This window comes from Humulus lupulus, chromosome 5 (assembly GCF_963169125.1).
Source record: "Humulus lupulus chromosome 5, drHumLupu1.1, whole genome shotgun sequence".
Taxonomy (NCBI): domain Eukaryota; kingdom Viridiplantae; phylum Streptophyta; class Magnoliopsida; order Rosales; family Cannabaceae; genus Humulus; species Humulus lupulus.
In genome coordinates this window covers 10,598,933-10,619,453 of record NC_084797.1, presented here as the reverse complement: position 1 = coordinate 10,619,453, position 20,521 = coordinate 10,598,933, and the positions used below count along the sequence as shown (strand labels likewise).

The 20,521-nt window shown below is 31.0% G+C and overlaps 1 protein-coding gene across 1 annotated transcript; it reads left to right on the top strand.

Moving 5' to 3' along the window:
* The first annotated feature begins 15,471 nt into the window (after window positions 1–15,471).
* Window positions 15,472–16,312, top strand: LOC133834411 (auxin-responsive protein SAUR32). Its single transcript, XM_062264019.1, has one exon. It carries the CDS (start codon window positions 15,772–15,774, stop codon window positions 16,207–16,209), a length of 438 nt encoding a protein of 145 aa, XP_062120003.1. The 5' UTR covers window positions 15,472–15,771; the 3' UTR covers window positions 16,210–16,312.
* Window positions 16,313–20,521: the final 4,209 nt, after the last annotated feature.

Below are 20,521 nucleotides of genomic sequence, written 5' to 3'. Positions count from 1 at the left end.
AAAAATAATAATTAAAATTAATTAATCATAATAATTTCCATATTAATGGAAAATCAATTAAATATTTATTTTTATAATTTATTTAATATTTTCTAGAAAATTTGACAGCACAACGGCTATAAAATGGACAATCCCAAAATCAAAACATGTATCAGAAATACATATAATCCCAGACAGCCAGTATAATTACAGAAATTTATTCAATATATCAAGAATATATATTTATATACTATAAATACACATAATAACAATTACTCTAATCAATCACAAGTAAATCACAATATATAGGTCAAAGAAATTATACCACAATGATCGGGTTCCACAACAAGTCAAATGATGATTTTCTTAAACTCAAAACGTACTTCGGAACCTTGAACACTAAGTTTCGACCGTCGGTCTACAGTGGATCGCGGTGGCTCGTGGTGGGCCCACCACCCAACTGTGGTAAATGTAGGAACAATTTATTGGGTTTTGAAGCCCACGACACGAGGAACACGATGGTGGTGACGGATCGGCAAACGGATGCCCGAGGTGGCTGAATCGCAACTTTGAAGTCGCGGGGTGTCCGAACTTAAATCGACCGATTGAGGTGTTTAATCGGCGAATGAGCTCTAGATTCATGCGTGGTAGATATTTCGGAGGCCTCTGAATCCAACGGTCCGGCGTGTGGCTATATGTGGTGGTCGAAAAGTACTTCTGCGTCGTCGGCAACAGTAGCACGCTAAGGAGAAAGAAAGAGGAAGAGAAGGAGAGAGAAAGAGAAGAAAATTTTTATGAGGAAAGAGAGAGAGGGGCTCGAGTAAAAAAAGGTTGAAGCCCTCTTTTTTTTTTGAAATTATACTTGGACCCAGAATATTAAAATTCTTTTCAAATAAGCCCTTTAGCAAAGCTTTCTTAATTTTATAAAAATCTCCAATTAAAATTATATGACATTTGGGTCCAATACTTGACTACTCAAGTTTATCTCTCTTTAATTTCATTAATAACATAAAATCATATTTTAAACACTATTTTTCCATTACTATTTTTTAAATTTGTAAACTTGTACATTTTATGTATTGAAACTCTGATTTATAATAAAAAATGTATTATGAAAATGTTGGATATTACACATAATACTAGCGAACCGTGCTAGCAGTAATTAATCTAAAGATTCCATAATTTTATTTTACTGCGAACTGTTTTAAGTTTATTATCTTAATCTTGATCCTCTCATACCAATATGAGATTAAGACCACATAGTTAAACTTTGGAATTTTATAATATTTACTTAATATTATCAACATAATATCGAGCATAGTCTACATATATAATAATTCAATTCAATTCAATTATTTATTTCATATCAAACATTTGTCAACTACACTTGCTTTAAGAGCACTACTCTCAACACTCGGCACTTCCAATTCCACCCAACGGGGTGGTGAAATTGTCCCCTAAGCCCCCAAGTTCTTCCCAAGCTCTAAAAGTGAATCTTGCTGAAATTGGTATAGGGAACGGGCGCCCAAACAAAACAGAGAGCCCATCCCCCCCCCCCCCCCCCACCCCCCCCCCCCCAAGGAACTCCCCTGCATAGCGCACGAGAGCCCAGTACAAGGGCAGGGGCGCTACAACGCGAACCCAAAATTCTGGGTTCCGTTTTCTGCAGTTCCTCCGACCTAACTTCATCAAATTCTAACCCAAGACCCCCAATAGTCATCAATCCAAGCTCCTGACTCAATTCTAATGAAGCCTTGACCCCCAAGTTAGTTATCCAAGTACCCAAGAACCCACAAACACCCTCAAATCTCTCAGAAAACCAAAAAATGCCAAGAATCACACTTTGAGTTCTAAAACTCATTTTCTAACCAAAACTAGAAGTCATGGGCTCCAATTCGTGATTCCAAACCACCACATGCTTTTAAATTAGTTTATAAACCAATTCCTAGCCTCAAATCAATCTTTAAACATTTCCAAAAGCATCAGTAAGAATTTGAAAAAAAATCAAAAACCCATTTATTCTTTAGAACACCAAGAACACATCAAGAACTCAAGAGAAGATTGAGAAATTCTTACCTCAACTGCCTAAATTCGAAAATCCAATGAAGAAATTGGAAAAACCAGTTGCAATCTTCACTTCCCCATCCTTTTACTCTGCCTTCCAAGTCTCCAAATCCAAGAACAAGAGCTTGATCTTGGCTTCCAAACTTTCAAGCCTTGGCTTGCTTCTAAGGTTCAAGACAATTCCAAAACGGGGAGAGAGAGAGAGAGAGAGAGAGAGAAAGAGAGGAGAATAATGTGTAAGTCCTAGAGTGTTCAACTCCTGATTCTTTTGACTCAACCTAATAGCCCAAAAGACCATTTTGCCCTTACCCAAGCCAATGCCCCTTCAACAAAACCAAGGGCATTTTGGTCTTTTGCCACAATTTCTCACTAATTCTCAATTAACATCACATTTCCCAATTAATTCCATTACACCCAAATACTCTTCAAATAATTTCCCATTACCTGATAAATCTCGATAATGTACTAAGTTACACAAATACCCCTAGGCTCACCCCAAGCAGGGTATTTTGCACCGTTGTGACTAAACCGCTACTTTGCTCACTAGGATCGCCTCGTGCCGAATAACCCAAATATATCCACATAATAATGCGGTTGTAATGCCCTAGATAGCCAAGATTGTTACACTGTGTACTTATAAAGGTGCAGGACTTGCTAATCAAGTCATTTAGTGAAAAACGTGATATAGAAACCACTAATGAACTAGGATTAAAAGGTTTTGGTCTCAAAATGGTACATTTCATATAATTAAACATTTTTACACATGGGATCCCAAAAAGGAACAGCGTTCAAAAGTCAGTTTACAAAATTTTCAGAGTTCAAACAATCATTAGCCACTCTAAGGGCAAAACAGACGTTTCTGGTTCTCCTATTCCTGTCACCCTCTCAACCGTGGCGGATGAGTAGCTGATCATGTACATACTGCTCTCAGAGCTCTCCGAATCAGGGTTGATCAAGCTTGCCCTTGCCTTTACCTGCACCACGAAGCACCCGTGAGCCAAGGCCCAGCAAGAAAACATATCATATTATATAACAAGCAATAATAACATTTGGATAACCCTTTAAGCATGTTCATACACTTAACATACCATAGTAATCACAAAGCATGAAGATTCAACCAAAGATTCAGCTAATCATCACCCAGCTATATAGCATAACAATCCACCAATCAATAATAACAAACAATTCACATAATAATCAGGGTCGACACCTTAGGTCGCACCCTCTGTTTACCCCACTGACTCCGGCCGCTTAAACCGAGCTCAGTGCATAATAAGTTGTCCTCAGCTACCAGTGGCCGAGCCGCGCTCTGTGCGCTAGTGTAAACTTCGACACTTTTAGGTCGTTGGTTTACTGTTTACATGGCATAATACCATCCTTTACAAAACATACATAATAGGGAACCCTTAGTCCCATTATAAATCCATAACCGGGTGCAGTTTTCTTACCTTTAGTTTCCAAATAAACTAGTCACGAGCGATGCCTCTTGAGCACGATCTAATTCCCAAGCCCTAGCTTAGTACCTAGTCACAACCAAGATAAGGAATACCATCAATAATTGTAAAGAAGGGCTTCTAGACAATGTTCTAATCTCCGGAACATCGAATTCCACCAAGCATGGTAGTAGATTCGATCCCGAGCACCCTAGGCTAAATTCCCATGCCTGAAATCTCAAATTCTCAAATTCCCTTAAGGGCCGAGGCTCAAGCCTCCCATGCCACGACATGGCCCTAACCAGAGGCTCCCCCACACCCAAAACCAGACACGGGCCGCAACCCTACAAGCCCCATGTCGCGGCCCGCCCTCCTTCCTCAGCATGCATCAGCTTCAGAGGGTCGTGGCTCACCAAGAACTATGTTGCGGCCCAACCCCTTCGAACCCAGAAAAACCTCCATTTTTAACTCTCAAACCTCACTCAGAACCATCCAAAACTATCCCAATTCCACAACTTAATTATCACAAAACTTCTAACACAATTCCAACTACACAACCCAACAAAAACTTAGCCTAGAGACTCACCAAAATCTCACTTCAATCTCTGAAACTCATTTACTCAAGAACACTAAAACCAGCCATAAAAACTCATAATTCAAACACTAAATCATGAATTAGAGCTTACCTTCTTTGATGAACCAACTCCCTTAACAATTTTTGAGCTAAAACCCAAGTTTTCTAGCTTCTATTCAGTCCTTAAAATTCAAAACCCAAAAGCCTCTTAGAACTCAATCAAAACCACAGAATTTCAACAACAAAAAGTGTGATTCAATCCTTACCTTAGTCCTGGTTGAATTCCTTTGCTAAAACTGAGCTAATCCCTCAAAACTCTAGCTCAAATCACAGAGTTCCAGCTGAATTTCCCTTAGATTCCAATGGTTTTTCTTTGAGAGAGAAAGAGAGAAAGGAAGAAGGTCGGTTCCTAATGTTCCACCGAATTCTGTGATTTACGTAATCTATTCCTAGGCAATTAAGTTAATCCCGAGGCTCGGGGTACCGGAAACGTTCCCGAGGGCAAAATGGTAAAATTCTCCAGTATTCCCACCTAAACTTCCTAACCTCAAATATATCTCCAATTATTTATTTCCATAATGTTATATTATTTTATAATATAATGTAATATTATATTATATTATAATATAATGTTTTAGATTAAATAAATGTGACAAAGTGTGTCACATATTGTAACATATAATAGAGAGTTACAATATTTAGATATATGAGATATATCCAAATAATGTAACATATTTGGTGTTACAAATTTGTAACTTCCAAATATTACCCTTTATTGTGTAAAATTGTTGTTACACAATATTGAGATGAATTTCATAAAGCCATATGTGTTATGGCTATTAGAGATATGATTTTAACCCCAATAATGTGTTTTGGGAGTTACAAAATCATTTGGGAAGGTTTGGAACCGTTTGGAAAAACAGCACATTTTTAAGTGCTGAAATTGGTTGGTGGCCGCGGCCACTGAATGTTGGTGGCCGCGGCCTGTGGAATATAGACCAATGGCCGCGCCCACTAATGTCTCTGGCCGCGGCCACAGGCCAAAAAACTGACAAATTTTTCAGTTTTTTCAATCTTTGTTGAATGTCTCAAAAAACCCAAATAACTCCCAAATCTCATTTTTAATTCCATATTAATCCAATTAAACATTGGTAACAGCCATGGGGGTTGGTGGAATTTGAAATTCAAAGGGTGTCTCTAAACTCTATAAATAGGAGCCTATAGCTCACTTGAAAGACACAACATTTCTATCCATTAGAGCACTTGGCTAGAAACACCTTGAGGCTTGATAATTCCAGAAAGCTTTTCCAATATCTGAGAGAGATCCCTTGGTGCTTGAGTTAGGGGGAAATAAGCTTTTGGACAAAGGTTTTAAACCTTGTTCAAGTTGGTGATCCCCAACCCTCTTCACTTAGATTGTGTAAGTGAGAGTTTCTTGATTTTCTGTTTTTCTTTCTATTGTATTGTTTTCTTCTTATTATCTTGCTCTTTTACTTGTATTTCTTGTTCAAGAGTTGTAATCTTTTCTTTTCTTTTGTTTCAAACACTTCTAGTTTACTTGTAACCTTTTGCTTAGAGTTGTGTTTTACTATTATCTTATTCTTCATCATCTTCTTCATTTTCTTTGTTTGTTTGTAATTTTCAGTTATAGAGTTGTAACCTTATTTAATCAATCCTTGTCTATTGTAATTTTTTGCATAGAATTGTAATATTTTATTATCAATTTCCATTGAGGCAATAAAATTTTTCCTAACACATAACTCGATAACCTAAATAACCATCAAATACTTAAAATACCCCTTGACTTACCCAAAGTCAAGTATTAAGCCTGCTGTGACTTTCCCGCTAACTAGCTCCCTTGAATCGCCTCAAGTCGCTTGCTGCAGATTTACCCACATAATAATATGGTTCTCACAATTATAGCATATAATCACATTTGTATTCATATAAACATACTAGCATGCTTATCATATACTCACGCATTAAACTTAGTAAATTCACACGTAAACCAGTTGCGCCCTCTCGGCACACTAATCAAGGTCCTTAAGCCTTATTAGTGATTTTGGGTCGTTACAGCGGTCTTAATCATAAAACATATATATTTACAAATATGCCATAAACGAGTCAAAATGACAAAAAATGCACTTCTAATAAGAAACGGACCCACGTGCTTACTTAATACATCCTAAACATGCAAATATAGTCATATCATATTATAACTCATATAATTCATATAAGAGAAATTTCAATTTATATGCTTGATAAAGGCTATAATTACAAAAAAATGCTAGGCATATTAAAATTTTCAAAATAATGCTACTTTTTGGCACTTTACCCAAAATGCCCTTACCATTTCCTCCTCACTTTTCACTTCTCATTTCTCTCTTCTCTCTTCCCTCTCTCTCTTATTTCACTCTCTCTCACCTCACAACACCACCACCACACTAAATATTATATTTCGAACAGATTTTGGCATGATTTGTAGGTTTTTTTGTGATTTTTTTCATATCTGAAACTCTGAAATCTATAGAAAATCGACCTTACTCGATAGTGGTTCGATGGGGCTCGATGCCAGCTCAATGGGACCTTCAAAATCATGATTTTTCATAAAAAAATGACTTTGCTCGATGGTAGCTCGATAGTGGCTCGATGGTGCTTGATGCAATTCTTGCAAGAGACATAATTTTTCACTCGGGTGTCCGTTTGGGATGATTTTTTTTTATTTTGGGTATTTTTTCAAGATCTACACGTTTAACATGCTCATATGCACATTTGGGAAGTTTAAAACTTAAAAATATTCCAAAAGATGTCTTAAACATGAGGTATGTTTGCACTTTTGTATTTTTTTACAAGTGTTACACTTCACAAATGTGAATATGAAAATGTCAAACGTGTAAATCTTGAAAAAATACCCAAAATAAAAAAAATCACCCCAAACGGACACCCGAGTGAAAAATTATGTCTCTTGCAAGAATCACATCAAGCCATAATCGAACCACTATCGAGCAAAGTCGTTTTTTCATGAAAATCTCGATCTTGAAGGCCCCAGCAAATGGTTGTTCGATAGCGCTCGATGCTAGCTCGATGGGGCCTTCAAAATCGAGATTGTTCATGAAAAAATTACTTTGCTCGATGGTGGTTCGATTATGGCTCGATGGTGCTCGATGATGCTCGACGGTGCTCGATGTGATTCTTGCAAGAGACATAATTTTTCACTCGGGTGTTCGTTTGGGGTGATTTTTTTTTGTTGGTATTTTTCCAAGATCTACACGTTTAACATGCTCATATGCATATTTGGGAAGTCTAAAACTTAAAAATATACCAAAAGATGTCTTAAACATGAGGTATGTTTGCACTTTTGAATTTTTTACAAGTGTTACACTTCACAAATGTGCATATTAACATGTCAAATGTGTCGATCTTGAAAAAATACAAAAAAAAAAAATCACCCCAAATGGACACTCGAATGAAAAATTATGTCTCTTGCAAGAATTACATTGAGCCACTATCGAGCTACCATCGAACCACCATCGAGCAAAGTCATTTTTTTCATGAAAAATTATGATTTTGAAGGTCCCATCGAGCTGGCATCGAGCACCATCGAGCAATGTCGATTTTCTCCAGATTTTAGAGTTTCAGATCTGAAAAAAAAAATCGTAAAAAACTCAAAAATCATGCCCAGATCTATTCGAAATATAATATTTAGTGTGGTGGTGGTGGTGGTGGTGTTGTGAGGTGAGAGAGAGTGAAATAAGAGAGGGAGAAGGAAGAGAGAAATGAGAAATGAAAAGTGAGGGGGAAACAGTAAGGGTATTTTGGGTAAAGTGCCAAAAAGTAGCATTATTTTGAAATTTTTAATATACCTAGCATTTTTTTTGTAATTATAGCATTTATCAAGTATACAAACTGAAATTTCCCTTCATATAATCATGCATATAACCATAAACATGCACATAATATTCAATTATTGTCCTCATAGTCTACTAATCAGGCACTAAGCCTTATTAAAAAAATTGAGGCATTACACATACGGTCCTAAATAAATAAATAATAAAAAATAACAATTTAGGTAATCAATAATATAAAATTGTCGTTTCTAAAAAAAAAATTAAAATGATGACATTAACTTATTGATACAATTATTTTTGGTAATTTACTATAATTTCTCATTATCTTATTATTATACTGTGTATTTCCAAATATACAATATCCATTTAAAATTTACTCATCACTCGAAGATTGTTGTTGAATAAACTATTTTGTACATAATTATTTAATGGGATTATTTTACAAATTGATATATCAACGTGTTTATTTTCTGATCATTATTCTTATCATAAAATAGTGGGAAAAAAATCACTTTATCAAGCTTATAGATCACAAAAAATGTGTAGGCTTTAGATTATTTAAAAAAAAAAAGAATAATATTAGTTGTGTTTGGTAAAATTTTTGTTTTTGAATTTTTTAAATACAAAAATAGAAATATTATTTTTATTTTTGTTTTTTATTTTTAAAAAATAAAAATATGTTTGATAACTACTTTTGTTTTTTGTTTTTAAAAATAAAAAATAATAAATACGTTTGATAACTTTTATTTTTATGTTTTGCTTAGCAATATAAAATGAGGTGGTAATTTGAAGAAGAGAAGAAAAAAAAACTAAAAGTTGAAAACAATTTAAAAAAAATTTGAAAGTAAAAATTTTCTATTTTTAAAATTTAATAAATTTTGTTTAAAATTTAAAAAAATAATAAATAAAAATAGAGTTACCAAATACTATTTTATATTTAATTGTCAATTTTTTAATTAATTAAATAAAAAGCTGTTTTTTTAATAGTTACCAAACAGTACAAATGTATTTTCTTATATAATTGAATTATTTGGTAACATTCAAAATTAAGTAATCAAATCACTTTGAATAATATTAATATTCAAAAGTACGTAATAATGAAATCAATTTCTGGATACTTTTCCTAATTTCTTTTATGGAAATTGCAGATTATCCGGAGCCAATTTAGATAATTACCCCAACTTAAGCTAGTTTGAATTGGATTGTTCTAAATGGGATGATTAGATGTTTTATATAGCCCATCAACACCATTTTTTTAAAATTATGTTGTTAATCTCTATTGAGCAAAAGAAAATAACAAAATCAAAGTAATTATTGTATAATACAGGAATAAACTTGTTCAATTAAACTAGTTATGTCACTAGTTCAAACAAAAAAGGGTTAATTAACCAAACCAGTTCACACTAGTATTTTCAAAACACATTATTAGGATCCACATCAATCTCTATTTAATAATTATCATTTATATGAAAACTATTGATTAACAAACATTTACTTTTGTACTTTACAAAAGTCAGAAATTGGAGCATTGGATAGTGGATGATATCAATAGATGAAAAGGGTAAAGGCATCACTTTTTTTTATTTGTTTTTTAAAAAATAAAATATATAGTATGTATTTCTTAAAAGTCTTTTGGAAAAATAACATATTTTTTAACGTTATTTTACACTTTAACTTAGTTTTAATAATTATTTGTAAAATAGTCTTTCATAATTTAGACAATTAGTCGAAAATTTAGACAAATGGTTGAAAAATTCAAACTGTCAGTTGAAAATTTTAGACAATTGGTCAAAAAATTTAAACAACTATTTGAATGTTAGACAGATGTTATTTTACAAAAAAATATTAAAAATAAGCCCAAGTATAAAATTACTTAAAAAAATTATTATTTTCATCAATTTCTCTTCTTTTTATTTATATTAGTAGTGCAAAAGAAGATAAATCTAACTCATGCTTTTTTTTTATATATATAGTCATTAGTATTTAACTTAATAATAAAACACACTTTGGAAAGATAATATTTTAACTTTATAACGTTAATGGAAAATGATTTTTAAATTACTAACAAGAGAGTTATAACTAAAGCTAAATTAATCTTGGAAATTGGAAAAATGGCTCTTTCATAAGTTAAAAAGCCATCCCAAAAAATAAAATAAAAAAGAAAAATCTGACTCACACTTTTTTAATAAATATTTAGATAATCTAATAATATTAAAATTTAATCTAATGAAAATTGATTTTAAGATAACTAAGAGGAGAGCTATAAATAATAGATCATTCTCGTACCCACTATAACATAACAGGCCATTTTCTTGTTGTGTTATACATGGATAATGATAGTGTTTCTTATTGTGATCTATTTGTTCATTCTTAACCAAACCAAAGCTAAATTAATTCGAACGTTGGAATTTGGAAGAATGGCTCTCTCGAAAATTGGAGAGCCAACCCAAAAAATAAATTAAAAAATAAAAATAAAAATAAAAATAAAAAGCAAAAGTGAAAGGTTTGCTTTGCTTTGCTTTGCTTTAGAATTTTATTTAGATGCTTGATACCATCGTTTTCTCTCCACTCAATATTGTAAATTACTTTATTGAAAGCTTTCCCATTTTTGTGGGTCATCTAATGCCTCTATATTACAAACTCATAAAATGCCGTCTCCAACTCATTATAATAATAATAATAATAATAATACCCAAAATATCTACAAATTTTGACCTAGATCTTAGTTTGAAAATTAACATGTGAGAGTAATAGTATCTCCAATTCAGTGCTAAATTAATAATGCAATACTAAAATATAGCATACTCTATAAATAAATTGCTTTAAAAATTTGAGAAAATTTGACACATACTAAAAATTATGTCAAATTTAGTATAATGTATTAGAGCATCATTAATAGGGTGGCCGAAAAGGTTGCTTGTGTGAAGGTGGGTCTCATAATCAACCAAAGTCAACAAAAAAAATGTATATTCAACTTAAAATTTTGGCAACGTTGCCCACTGTTGGCAACGTTGCCTTGTTTTTTTTTATTATTTTTAATATTAATTAAATAAAATATTAAATTTTGTATTTCTTCAAGATTGGCACTGTAGCCACTCAAATTAGCACTGGAGTTGTTCTTAAATGCTAGACTTTTTACCTTATTATTTTATTATTATTATCTTTAACTATAGCAATAAAATACAAAGAAAAATTATTACTTTTTGTATATTTTCAATAAAATATCAAATAATCATTAACGAAAAATTATTGGATTTTACAATTGTGCATTGGAGCATAGCACTAAAAATTATGCCAAATTTATCACATATTGTTTTTTTTTCTAAACATAACACAATATTTACATCTCAAATTGGAGATTGCCTAATATCTAGAAAGAAATAAACTAATTTACAAAACTAATAAATATTTTTTTTAAATAAAGTCAAATTAGCCCTAATCGACAACTCTTAATATTTATTTGACAAACTAATTACAAAAGAGAAAATAACTTATGCTCATCCGAGATAAAATCCTAAAATATATAAATGTTGATCTTCCATGAATTTTTTTGAAATAACATAAAAGTTATTTATAGAACCAAATGTTTTAAAACAAGAGTAACAATTGGTACAAATTTTGTGACACTTTCTTTTTGCCGGGAAAAAAATCTTAACTGAAACTAAAAAAACTCTACCACATTGGGGTAGTTCCCCTAAGTTAATTGGATCATTACACACTATTACAAAAACAAGCTTTTATGACATTTTTTTAGGGCACTCACCCAGATGCGAGCCATAAAAATATTTCTTAGACTTTTTAGGACACTCAGTGAGAGTCCTTAAAAAATACATTTTAGGAGTTGCAGTGCGAGCCCTAATTACTGATGTGGGTCTTAAAATTTTATTAATTTTTTTAGCAAAAGTTTTATTATTAATTAAACAAGAAAAAGAAAATAAAAACACTCAACCCTCACTTTTCCCTCTCTCTTCCCCCGATTCTCTTTCCCTCTCTCTCTCTCCCGCCTACACTGTGAGGCCTGATAATCGCCCTACCGCCATCCACCGTCGACACGCGCTAGAACAGGCGACGCAAAAGGTCACCGACCTTCGACCCCTGCGAACCCAGCCCCTCACGTGCCCTCCTCCGTCATGTAGAGTTGTTCGAAGTCGCGGTGGCTTTGTGTTTCCCAAACACTTCTGAGTGTTTTCCGACTACCTCGAGCCACCCCGACCCAAACGACCACCACTACTACATTCTTTGTGTTTTGGGCTTCAAAACCCACTAAAAGATTGGACTCAACGGTCATCAGAATTAGAAGTCGACGTTCGCTGGAATCCATGGAGGTTCGAGAAATCAAAGTGAAAATCCGGCCATTCAAGGTCGTTCCAAGTAAAACCACCACCACCATAACGCTCTTCAAGACTTGGGCTTTGAAGCCCAGTCGTTGTCTTCCCGAACCACCACCGACGCCGGCCATTCTTTTAGGGCTCGCAGCGCACGCCTTAAAAAGATTCTATTAGCGAGCCTTAAAAAAACCTAACTATTTAAGGCTCTCAAATAGATAACTCACAAAGAGCGTGTCCTAAAAAACTTTTTTTTTTTTTTTTTTGTAGTAGTGACACCATAACCATTTAGCAACACCATCCGATTGAACATTGAATGTCCTAGGCAAATAATGAACTTTGTACAAGACAAGTCCTGATACGATTAAAAGACTAGTAAAGTATATTACTAGTGTGGCTTAAAATTTTGTCACATTAATATATGTAAATTTTGACTCTTTAAAATATTGTAAAAAAAAACAGAACTATATACTAACATATAAAAAGTAGAGCAATGAAAATTTGTAATTTAATTTTGTGGGTGTGTGTAATAAATGAATTAGGTTTAAAAATAATGGTGAACTGAATATGGGTCAGAATCACATGGATATATATCTCTATTACTAAACACGGAGCACAACCAGAAGAAAATAAATGGGGTTTGGAAGACAACATAATTTGCAACAAAATCTGGCACAAAATCCGCTCCTAAATTGGATTTGGACCCCTTTTGTGGGGTACCTAATATATATTTATATATATACATAAATATCAAATAAAAAGTAAAAAATAAAAAGAAGAAAAAAGAAAAAAGAATTCTCATATTCTTTCGTTTTCGTTTTGGTCTTGTTAACTTGTTACTTAAAATATCAAATTTGTACCACCAAATCACACACATTCTTTTATTCCTTCAAACTACTGCATAAAAGTAAAACTAACTAATTTTAAATACTTTAAACTATTTTCGTCATAATAATAAGGGAAAATATTATTTTGGCTCCTGTGTTTTTTTTAATACGCGATTGGCTCTTATGTTTTGTTAAATGATAATTTAGACTATGTGTTTTACAAAATGGATCAAAATTGTACCATAGACCCGATTTTGGTCAAAATATTTTTAATTATGAAAATAATTTTCGGGTCGTTAGTGATGCGATAGGTTCAGAGAAGCGAAAAAAATAGTCGATGAGCTAGGAATGAAATATTATATTTGAAATTTTTTGACTAAAATTGAGTATAAGTATTATTTTGATCTATTTTGTAAAATATAGGTTTTGAATTGTCATTTAACAAAATAGAGAATCTAAACAAATATTTTCCTAATAATAATTAGGGATATTTGCGGCATAAATACCTAATGTTTGAGTTTTGTAAGCGGCATAGACCCAATGTTTATTTTTAGTGGCAAAAGTACCCAAAGTCAGTAAAACTGTAATTCCGTCAGCCTCCTCCGTTAGGTTTCGTTTCGTTATGACTGGACCAACACGTGTCACTTCGTGATTGGTCCAACTCAATAATATTTTAAAAATAATTATGATTTGGACCAATAAAAACGTGACACGTGTCTGCCTAACGGAGAAAACTGACGGAATTACAGTTTTACTGACTTTGGGTACTTTTGCCACTAAAAATAAACATTGGGTCTATGCCGCGTACAAAATCTAAACATTGGGTACTTATTCCACAATTATCCCTAATAATTATAGATTTTTGTTAATGTAAAATATGTATTTTTAATTTTTATGAGATAACTTTTCTTACACATTTTTTTATTCTATTATGTAAGTGTAAACATCATCATAGTAATTTTTTTCCAAAAAAAATTAGTGATGATGAATTTTTGCAAAAAATGTGTCAAAATTTTACAAATGTTTTTTTAATATAATAAATTTTATCTTAAATAAATATAATTGGTTAAAAAATATATATATCATGTAAAAATTTAATGCAAATTTATTTTATATCCGGATAAAGTATGAAATATTTTTAAAAAAAATAATACTGAAAAATATCTATCCATTATATCAAAGGCCAAATGCAAATAATTTATAAAAGAAAATACTTTTTTTAATATTAATTTTGATGTAAATTTTACATACAAAAATACTATTATTATTAACTTTTTAAATTATGAAAAAAGTAAAGCTGACGTGACATTTTGCTGATGTGATACTCGGAGTTGGACATGTTCGGGCCATGCTATTGGCTGTTCCTTGAGTGCTGACGTGGACAAGACACCTCATTGTCGGTCCTCTTCCTCCTTCATGGACCCCACTTTTGCTGACGTGGTCAGGTCTTAGCCAATTCCAGCTGCCCACGTGTCCCAGCTGCCATACACTGAGATTGAATTATCATAATTAAGAAGTTTGAATGAGTTAGGCACTGTTTGGTTGGACTTTAAATTATTTTGGCTAAGTTTTCAATTTCAACTTTGCTTTGGTGTAATTGTTAAGACTCGTGGATAGACCGTGTTAAATTTTAAAAGTAATTAAAATTAATATGTATTTATATTTATATAAAAAAAATTAATAAATTATGCTATATGCCTTAATATAAGCCGTAGATAATGCCATGTATAATAGATTAGAATCCCATCTTTTAGGAAGAAAACCTAGCTAGCTAAGATATATATATAAATATAAATATAAATATTATGATGCAATAATATATAGCGTGTGCCAAAAAAGCATTTTAAAAAAAATACTATTCCAGCTGTAAAATATATAACATTTATTTTTTTTAAAAAAACCTACCTCACACGGCAACAACAATATTATTATTAATTGAAAAATTGGTAGAAATTATATATTTTTTTAAGTTATTTTACAATCTGATTTATTTTTTATATATTTTTTTTAAATAATCTCCGTCTAAAATTAGACTAATTGTCTAAATTTTTCGACCAACTGACTAAAATTTTTGGCAGATTATTTGAATTTTTCGACTAACTGTCAAAATTATGAAAAGTCATTTTGCAAAGAAATATATTAGAAATAAACTAGAATGCTAAATAACTAAAAAAAAATAAGTTATTTTGTCAAAAAAAAAAACATTATTAATTATTATTATTTTTGTTAATAAAATAAATAAAAAAACCCACCAGATATATATATGTATGACTATTTTATGAGCTCATTAGAATCAAAACCTTTGAGTACATACTAAGCAAGAAAAACCTAGTTAGCTAGCTAGAAACATCTCACCACATCTACCTATTTTTCTTTTATTTTTTTAATATTATTTACAAATTTTTTTTATATAAATACTGAACCCATCTCCTATCATAAAACCTCTCATCTCATCATTTTTTCTTTCTCTTCTCATACAGTTCATATGTTTGTTTCCTGAGAAAATCTTATATCATGAGCAACATTCCAAGATCTCTTACCGATTCTTCCTTTACTCTTTTCAAGCTCGCCATCTCTTCCTCCGATCCTTGGCCTTTTTCTATCATATTTTTCTTGTAACCCAAACACAAAACAACTACTGCTCTTCATATTCTTTCTCTCTCTCTCTCTCTTCTCAAATCCTCTGTTTGTTTAATTCGCTTTCAAAATTTTCTCGAGAAAATGACCATTTCGAGTGAGAAACTACAAAACCATATGCAAATGACGAACAATTTTCACCTCCACATTCCCCACATTAATTTCCACAATCATAACAAAGATCACGATCACCATGATGATCAAGGAGATCAGGTGGCGATGAAAGATATCCCAAAGGGGTGTTTGGCTGTGATGGTTGGAGAAGACGAAGAACAAACACAGAGATTCGTTATTCCGGTTAGGTATATCAACCACCCTCTCTTCATGCAACTCCTCAAAGAAGCTGAGGAAGAGTACGGCTTTGATCAGAAAGGTCCCATCGTCATTCCCTGCCACGTGGACCAGTTCAGAACCGTCCAATCCATCATTGATGAGGAGAATTCTCTCAATCATCACCATCATCATCATGATCATCACCACCACCACCATCATCATAACCATGTTTGGTGTTTTAGGGTTTGATTATTATTATTATTAATTCTCATGTAATTAAAGTTTTTTTTTTATGATTAATTCTTGGTGCATTGACTTATATATATATAAAAAAAAACAAATTGTGTGTTTATTGTATGGTTGATTTATTATATTTTATATATATATTATATATTAATTGTGAACACGTTATAAATATGATTTAATAATGTTGTGTTATTTTTAGACGCGGATAGAGATAAACGTAAACGACACGGTTTATTAGAATTAATGAAGATTTGATCAAAATTGCAAATGGGAAAAAAATTGTCGTTTGGAATAATAATAATAATTTTATTTGTTTTTGCGTGGCGTAAGGGATTGTTTGGATAAGTATATGAAATAATTTCCATTCAATTATTTAAATGCAACTACAATAATATATGCATTGTTTTGGTATATTTCGACTCACGTTTTGTTTGCCAATTCAATTTTTGGTTCTTGAGTTTTCTAAATATTAGCATTTAATTTTTTTTTTAATAAAATCATTGGTTTTTTAATTTTTCTATATAAAAAAAAAATTGAAAATCTATGATATATAGAAAATACCGATTTTTTGCTTATGAAAAACTTGATAAATTAGAAAGTTTTTTTCAGTTGGAATGTTTTTCCTATTGCTTTTCTTTTTATTGTTTTTAATATTTTTGGAATATAAATAATATATATTAATGGTAAAGATTGTATTGTAATCATATCATAAAACATTAGGGTAATCATTTGTCGAAGTGACATTATTCTAGCCTAAGCCTAGCTAGGGTACCAAATAATCAGAGATTTAGATTCGCTAATTAATGTGTTTATTTTCTGATTTTTTACTAATTAGCCTTTTAGTTATCGAAGCCTAAATTTATTATTTAATTAAACGATTTGTGAAGAAAAAATTCTACATCATATTCATCTCTAAAATAAGATAAATGGATTGGAATTGTCTATTTTTTTTTAAGTATTTTTAAATTCTGACCTACTTTTGATAATTTTTTGTAAAATAATTTTTGTCTAAAATTCGATTAATTATCTAAAATTTTCAACTGGATGATTGAATTTTTCGATCACCTGTCTAAATTTTTGACTAACTATTTAAATTATAAGATATTATTTTACAAAAAATTATTAAAATTATGTTATAATGTAAAATATTTTTAAAAAATAAGTCATTTTTGCCGAAAAGACCTCTAAAATAATGATATGTATTTATGTGTTAAAAATGTCTTGAAATTGCTCTTTGTATATTTTTAATATGGCCGATTATTTAGTACAAATCTTAGTATTATTATTTTCTATTCCAAGTTTGAACTAATTAAAGTAGATAAGACAGTTGATTCTATCTGTCTAACTAGCTCTAGATATAATACACTTTTGCATTTTGATTCTATTTATACATTAAATATCTTATATAAACTGTCAGTAGATTGGAATTATATCATACGGTCCATAATTTTATCATATATTGTTCAATTATATAAAAACATATTATATTTTTAAAAGGATTGGTGATTGAAATTTTAAAACTCATATCATTCGCACTAATGATATAGTTGGCATTATTTTAAGTCAAATTTGACCACCAAATTTTAAATCTTGTAGCATCAAAGTATAACAATGTGTACACACACTAAGATTAACATAAAACTATTATTATTATTATTATTATTATTTGAAAATGGTTTTGCTACTTGACAAATCTATAGTACTTTTTATTAATAGAATAAAATCAATCACAGTTAATATATAAGACAATTAAAGAAATCTCAATTTCTCAACTCAAGTAAGATATTACAAATCTGATTTAATTCAAAAAAAATCGAGAAGTACAATCTTTCATAGCATTACTATAAAGATTGTTAATTGAATCAAGAAAAAGTAAACAAATGGAAAAAGAAAAACACTAATCGAGCAAGCTTTATCAGACAACTCTCTTTGAACTCCTTTCAAAGACCTAATTGAACTCTCTTCAATTTCTGTCTGAACCAAGCTTTAGTTTTCTCTCTGATCTTCAACACCCAGCTAGATTTCTTCAACTTCTTCTTCAACCTCAAGTTCTTCTACCCGAAACAACAAAGCTTGAACCAAGAACACAGGAATCTAGGGTTTGTCCCATCGAGTTAGTTAGATCTAATCAGCTCACTAGTCTATTTACAGTAAGCAAACAAGATCAAGTCACATCACACGGTCACGTGAACTTACTAGTTGTACTGAACACAACCTATTACAAAATACAACTAACTAACCAATCAAATTTGCGGACAACACATATAACACAATAATAAAATAGAACCCAACTCAAACAAAACAGCAAACATAATTTTTTCAAACAAGACAGAGTCTAAACTGACATTACCATTATTATTAGCTAGGATGTATTTTATAAGAGATAGAATATTGCAAAAAATGGGAGAGATTAAGTATCCAAATTATTGGAACTATATATATGTAACAAGAATATTATGTGGTGAATAATCTCAATTGTGGAAATAAGATTTAAATTCACATAATTTTAATCAAATACATAACTCTATTTCTATTTGATACATCATCATTTTGTATATGGCGCAACCATTTTCTATTTTTTTACACTTAAACAATTATAATTCTATTTTTTTTTAGGGTTTATACATTTTTGGACCCTGTATTTTTTCTCGTTACTTGTCTGGACACTGTGTTTTGACAAATTACTTTTTGGACCCTATGTTTTGTAAAATGGTTAAAATAGAACTCTAAACTCAATTTTGATGAAGAAAAAATTGAATATAACAACACAGTTTTTAAGCAGAATTATTTTATTTTTATTCTGAATTGTTAGTTTTGTAAATTATTTGTAATTTTAGTTGAGAAAACATTGACCAAAATCGAGTTTAGGGTTCTATTTTAACCATTTTACAAAACATAGGGTCCAAAAAATAATTTGTCAAAACACAGGGTCCAAACAAGTAATGGGAAAAAACACAGGGTCCAAAAATGTATAAACCATTTTTTTATATGACAGTATATATTATAGTCATTTAAAACATCCTACAAATTTTTAAGAAATTTGAAATAATTTACAGTGTTGAAAAACAATGTTCAAACAGTTGAATTTTCCACGCATATACAAAAAAATAGACACGCGTGCAACAAGTTGTTTGAACATTGTTTTCGGCACTCTAGATTATTCAAAATTTCTTGAAAATTTACATAATCTCTTAAATAACTATAATGCACACTGTCATATAAAAAAATTGAAATTATAACTATTTAAATACCGAAAATAACCAAAAAAACAAAAATTAGCAGCACCAAAATGTATATATATATATAAATTATTTATCTATATAGCTTACTTGTATAAAGCTATCTAAAATAAGTGTCCTAACCACTAACAAAGCAATTTGGTGTAGTGGTAGCAATGTTGTTTCTAGACATTTATTTTTGTTCAAAAACCCCTAAGCTCTTGCTCATACTCCAGCTTTTGTTGTTAATGCATTAGATTATGGGATAAGAATTAATTCATGAGTCAAAATTTGAGTTGATCCAACTCATCAAATCTTTACAGCTACCTAGTGGTACACGAGTTTACCTAAACAACATAAGATATGGGAATAAAACTAGAATTGATTCCTTTCTTGTGGAGGAAAAAAAAAACTGTCCTAATCAAAACAATGTTGATTATATAAGGTTATCTCTATCAATCTATTATAAAAAAAAAAAACTTCTTCACTTAACTTAGATTCAATTTCTAAAGTCAAAAGGGCATATCAATATTAACTTTAACAATTAAATGTGTGGTGGGAAACTGACCAAAGATCATCACCATCTTATTATAAATAATAAAACTTATTAATATATTGTTTCAAAGTTTGAGCTAAACTGGCCATGTGAAGAAGCACTATTGAAATTTGAAAGAGTAGGAGAATGTGGTGGGGCTGTCATAAAAATAGGCTCTATTGCTTTCTTTCACACCAAGTTGTTTTTGTCAAAATTTCAATTTATATTTTTCTTAAAAATTCCAAACACATTTATTTGAATTATATATGTAAACAACTAGCATCCCCACCCATGATTGTTTGACTAATTTGCTCCTAAGATACCGGAAGTTTCTGGTTTAGTTTGACTTATTTAATTATATTAAAGCCACTCCCTTTATAAAATCATATGATAAATGTAGTCACATTTGGGATAGTTTATAATTGAAGACTTGGTGATTTATATATATATATTATTTGGTGTAAGAACAACTCAAAGTTTGAATTCTTAACACTCTTATAGTTAACCAGTTTAGTTTTGCAACTATTTCCTTCGAACCAATCTAATCCATGTTTTTTTTTTT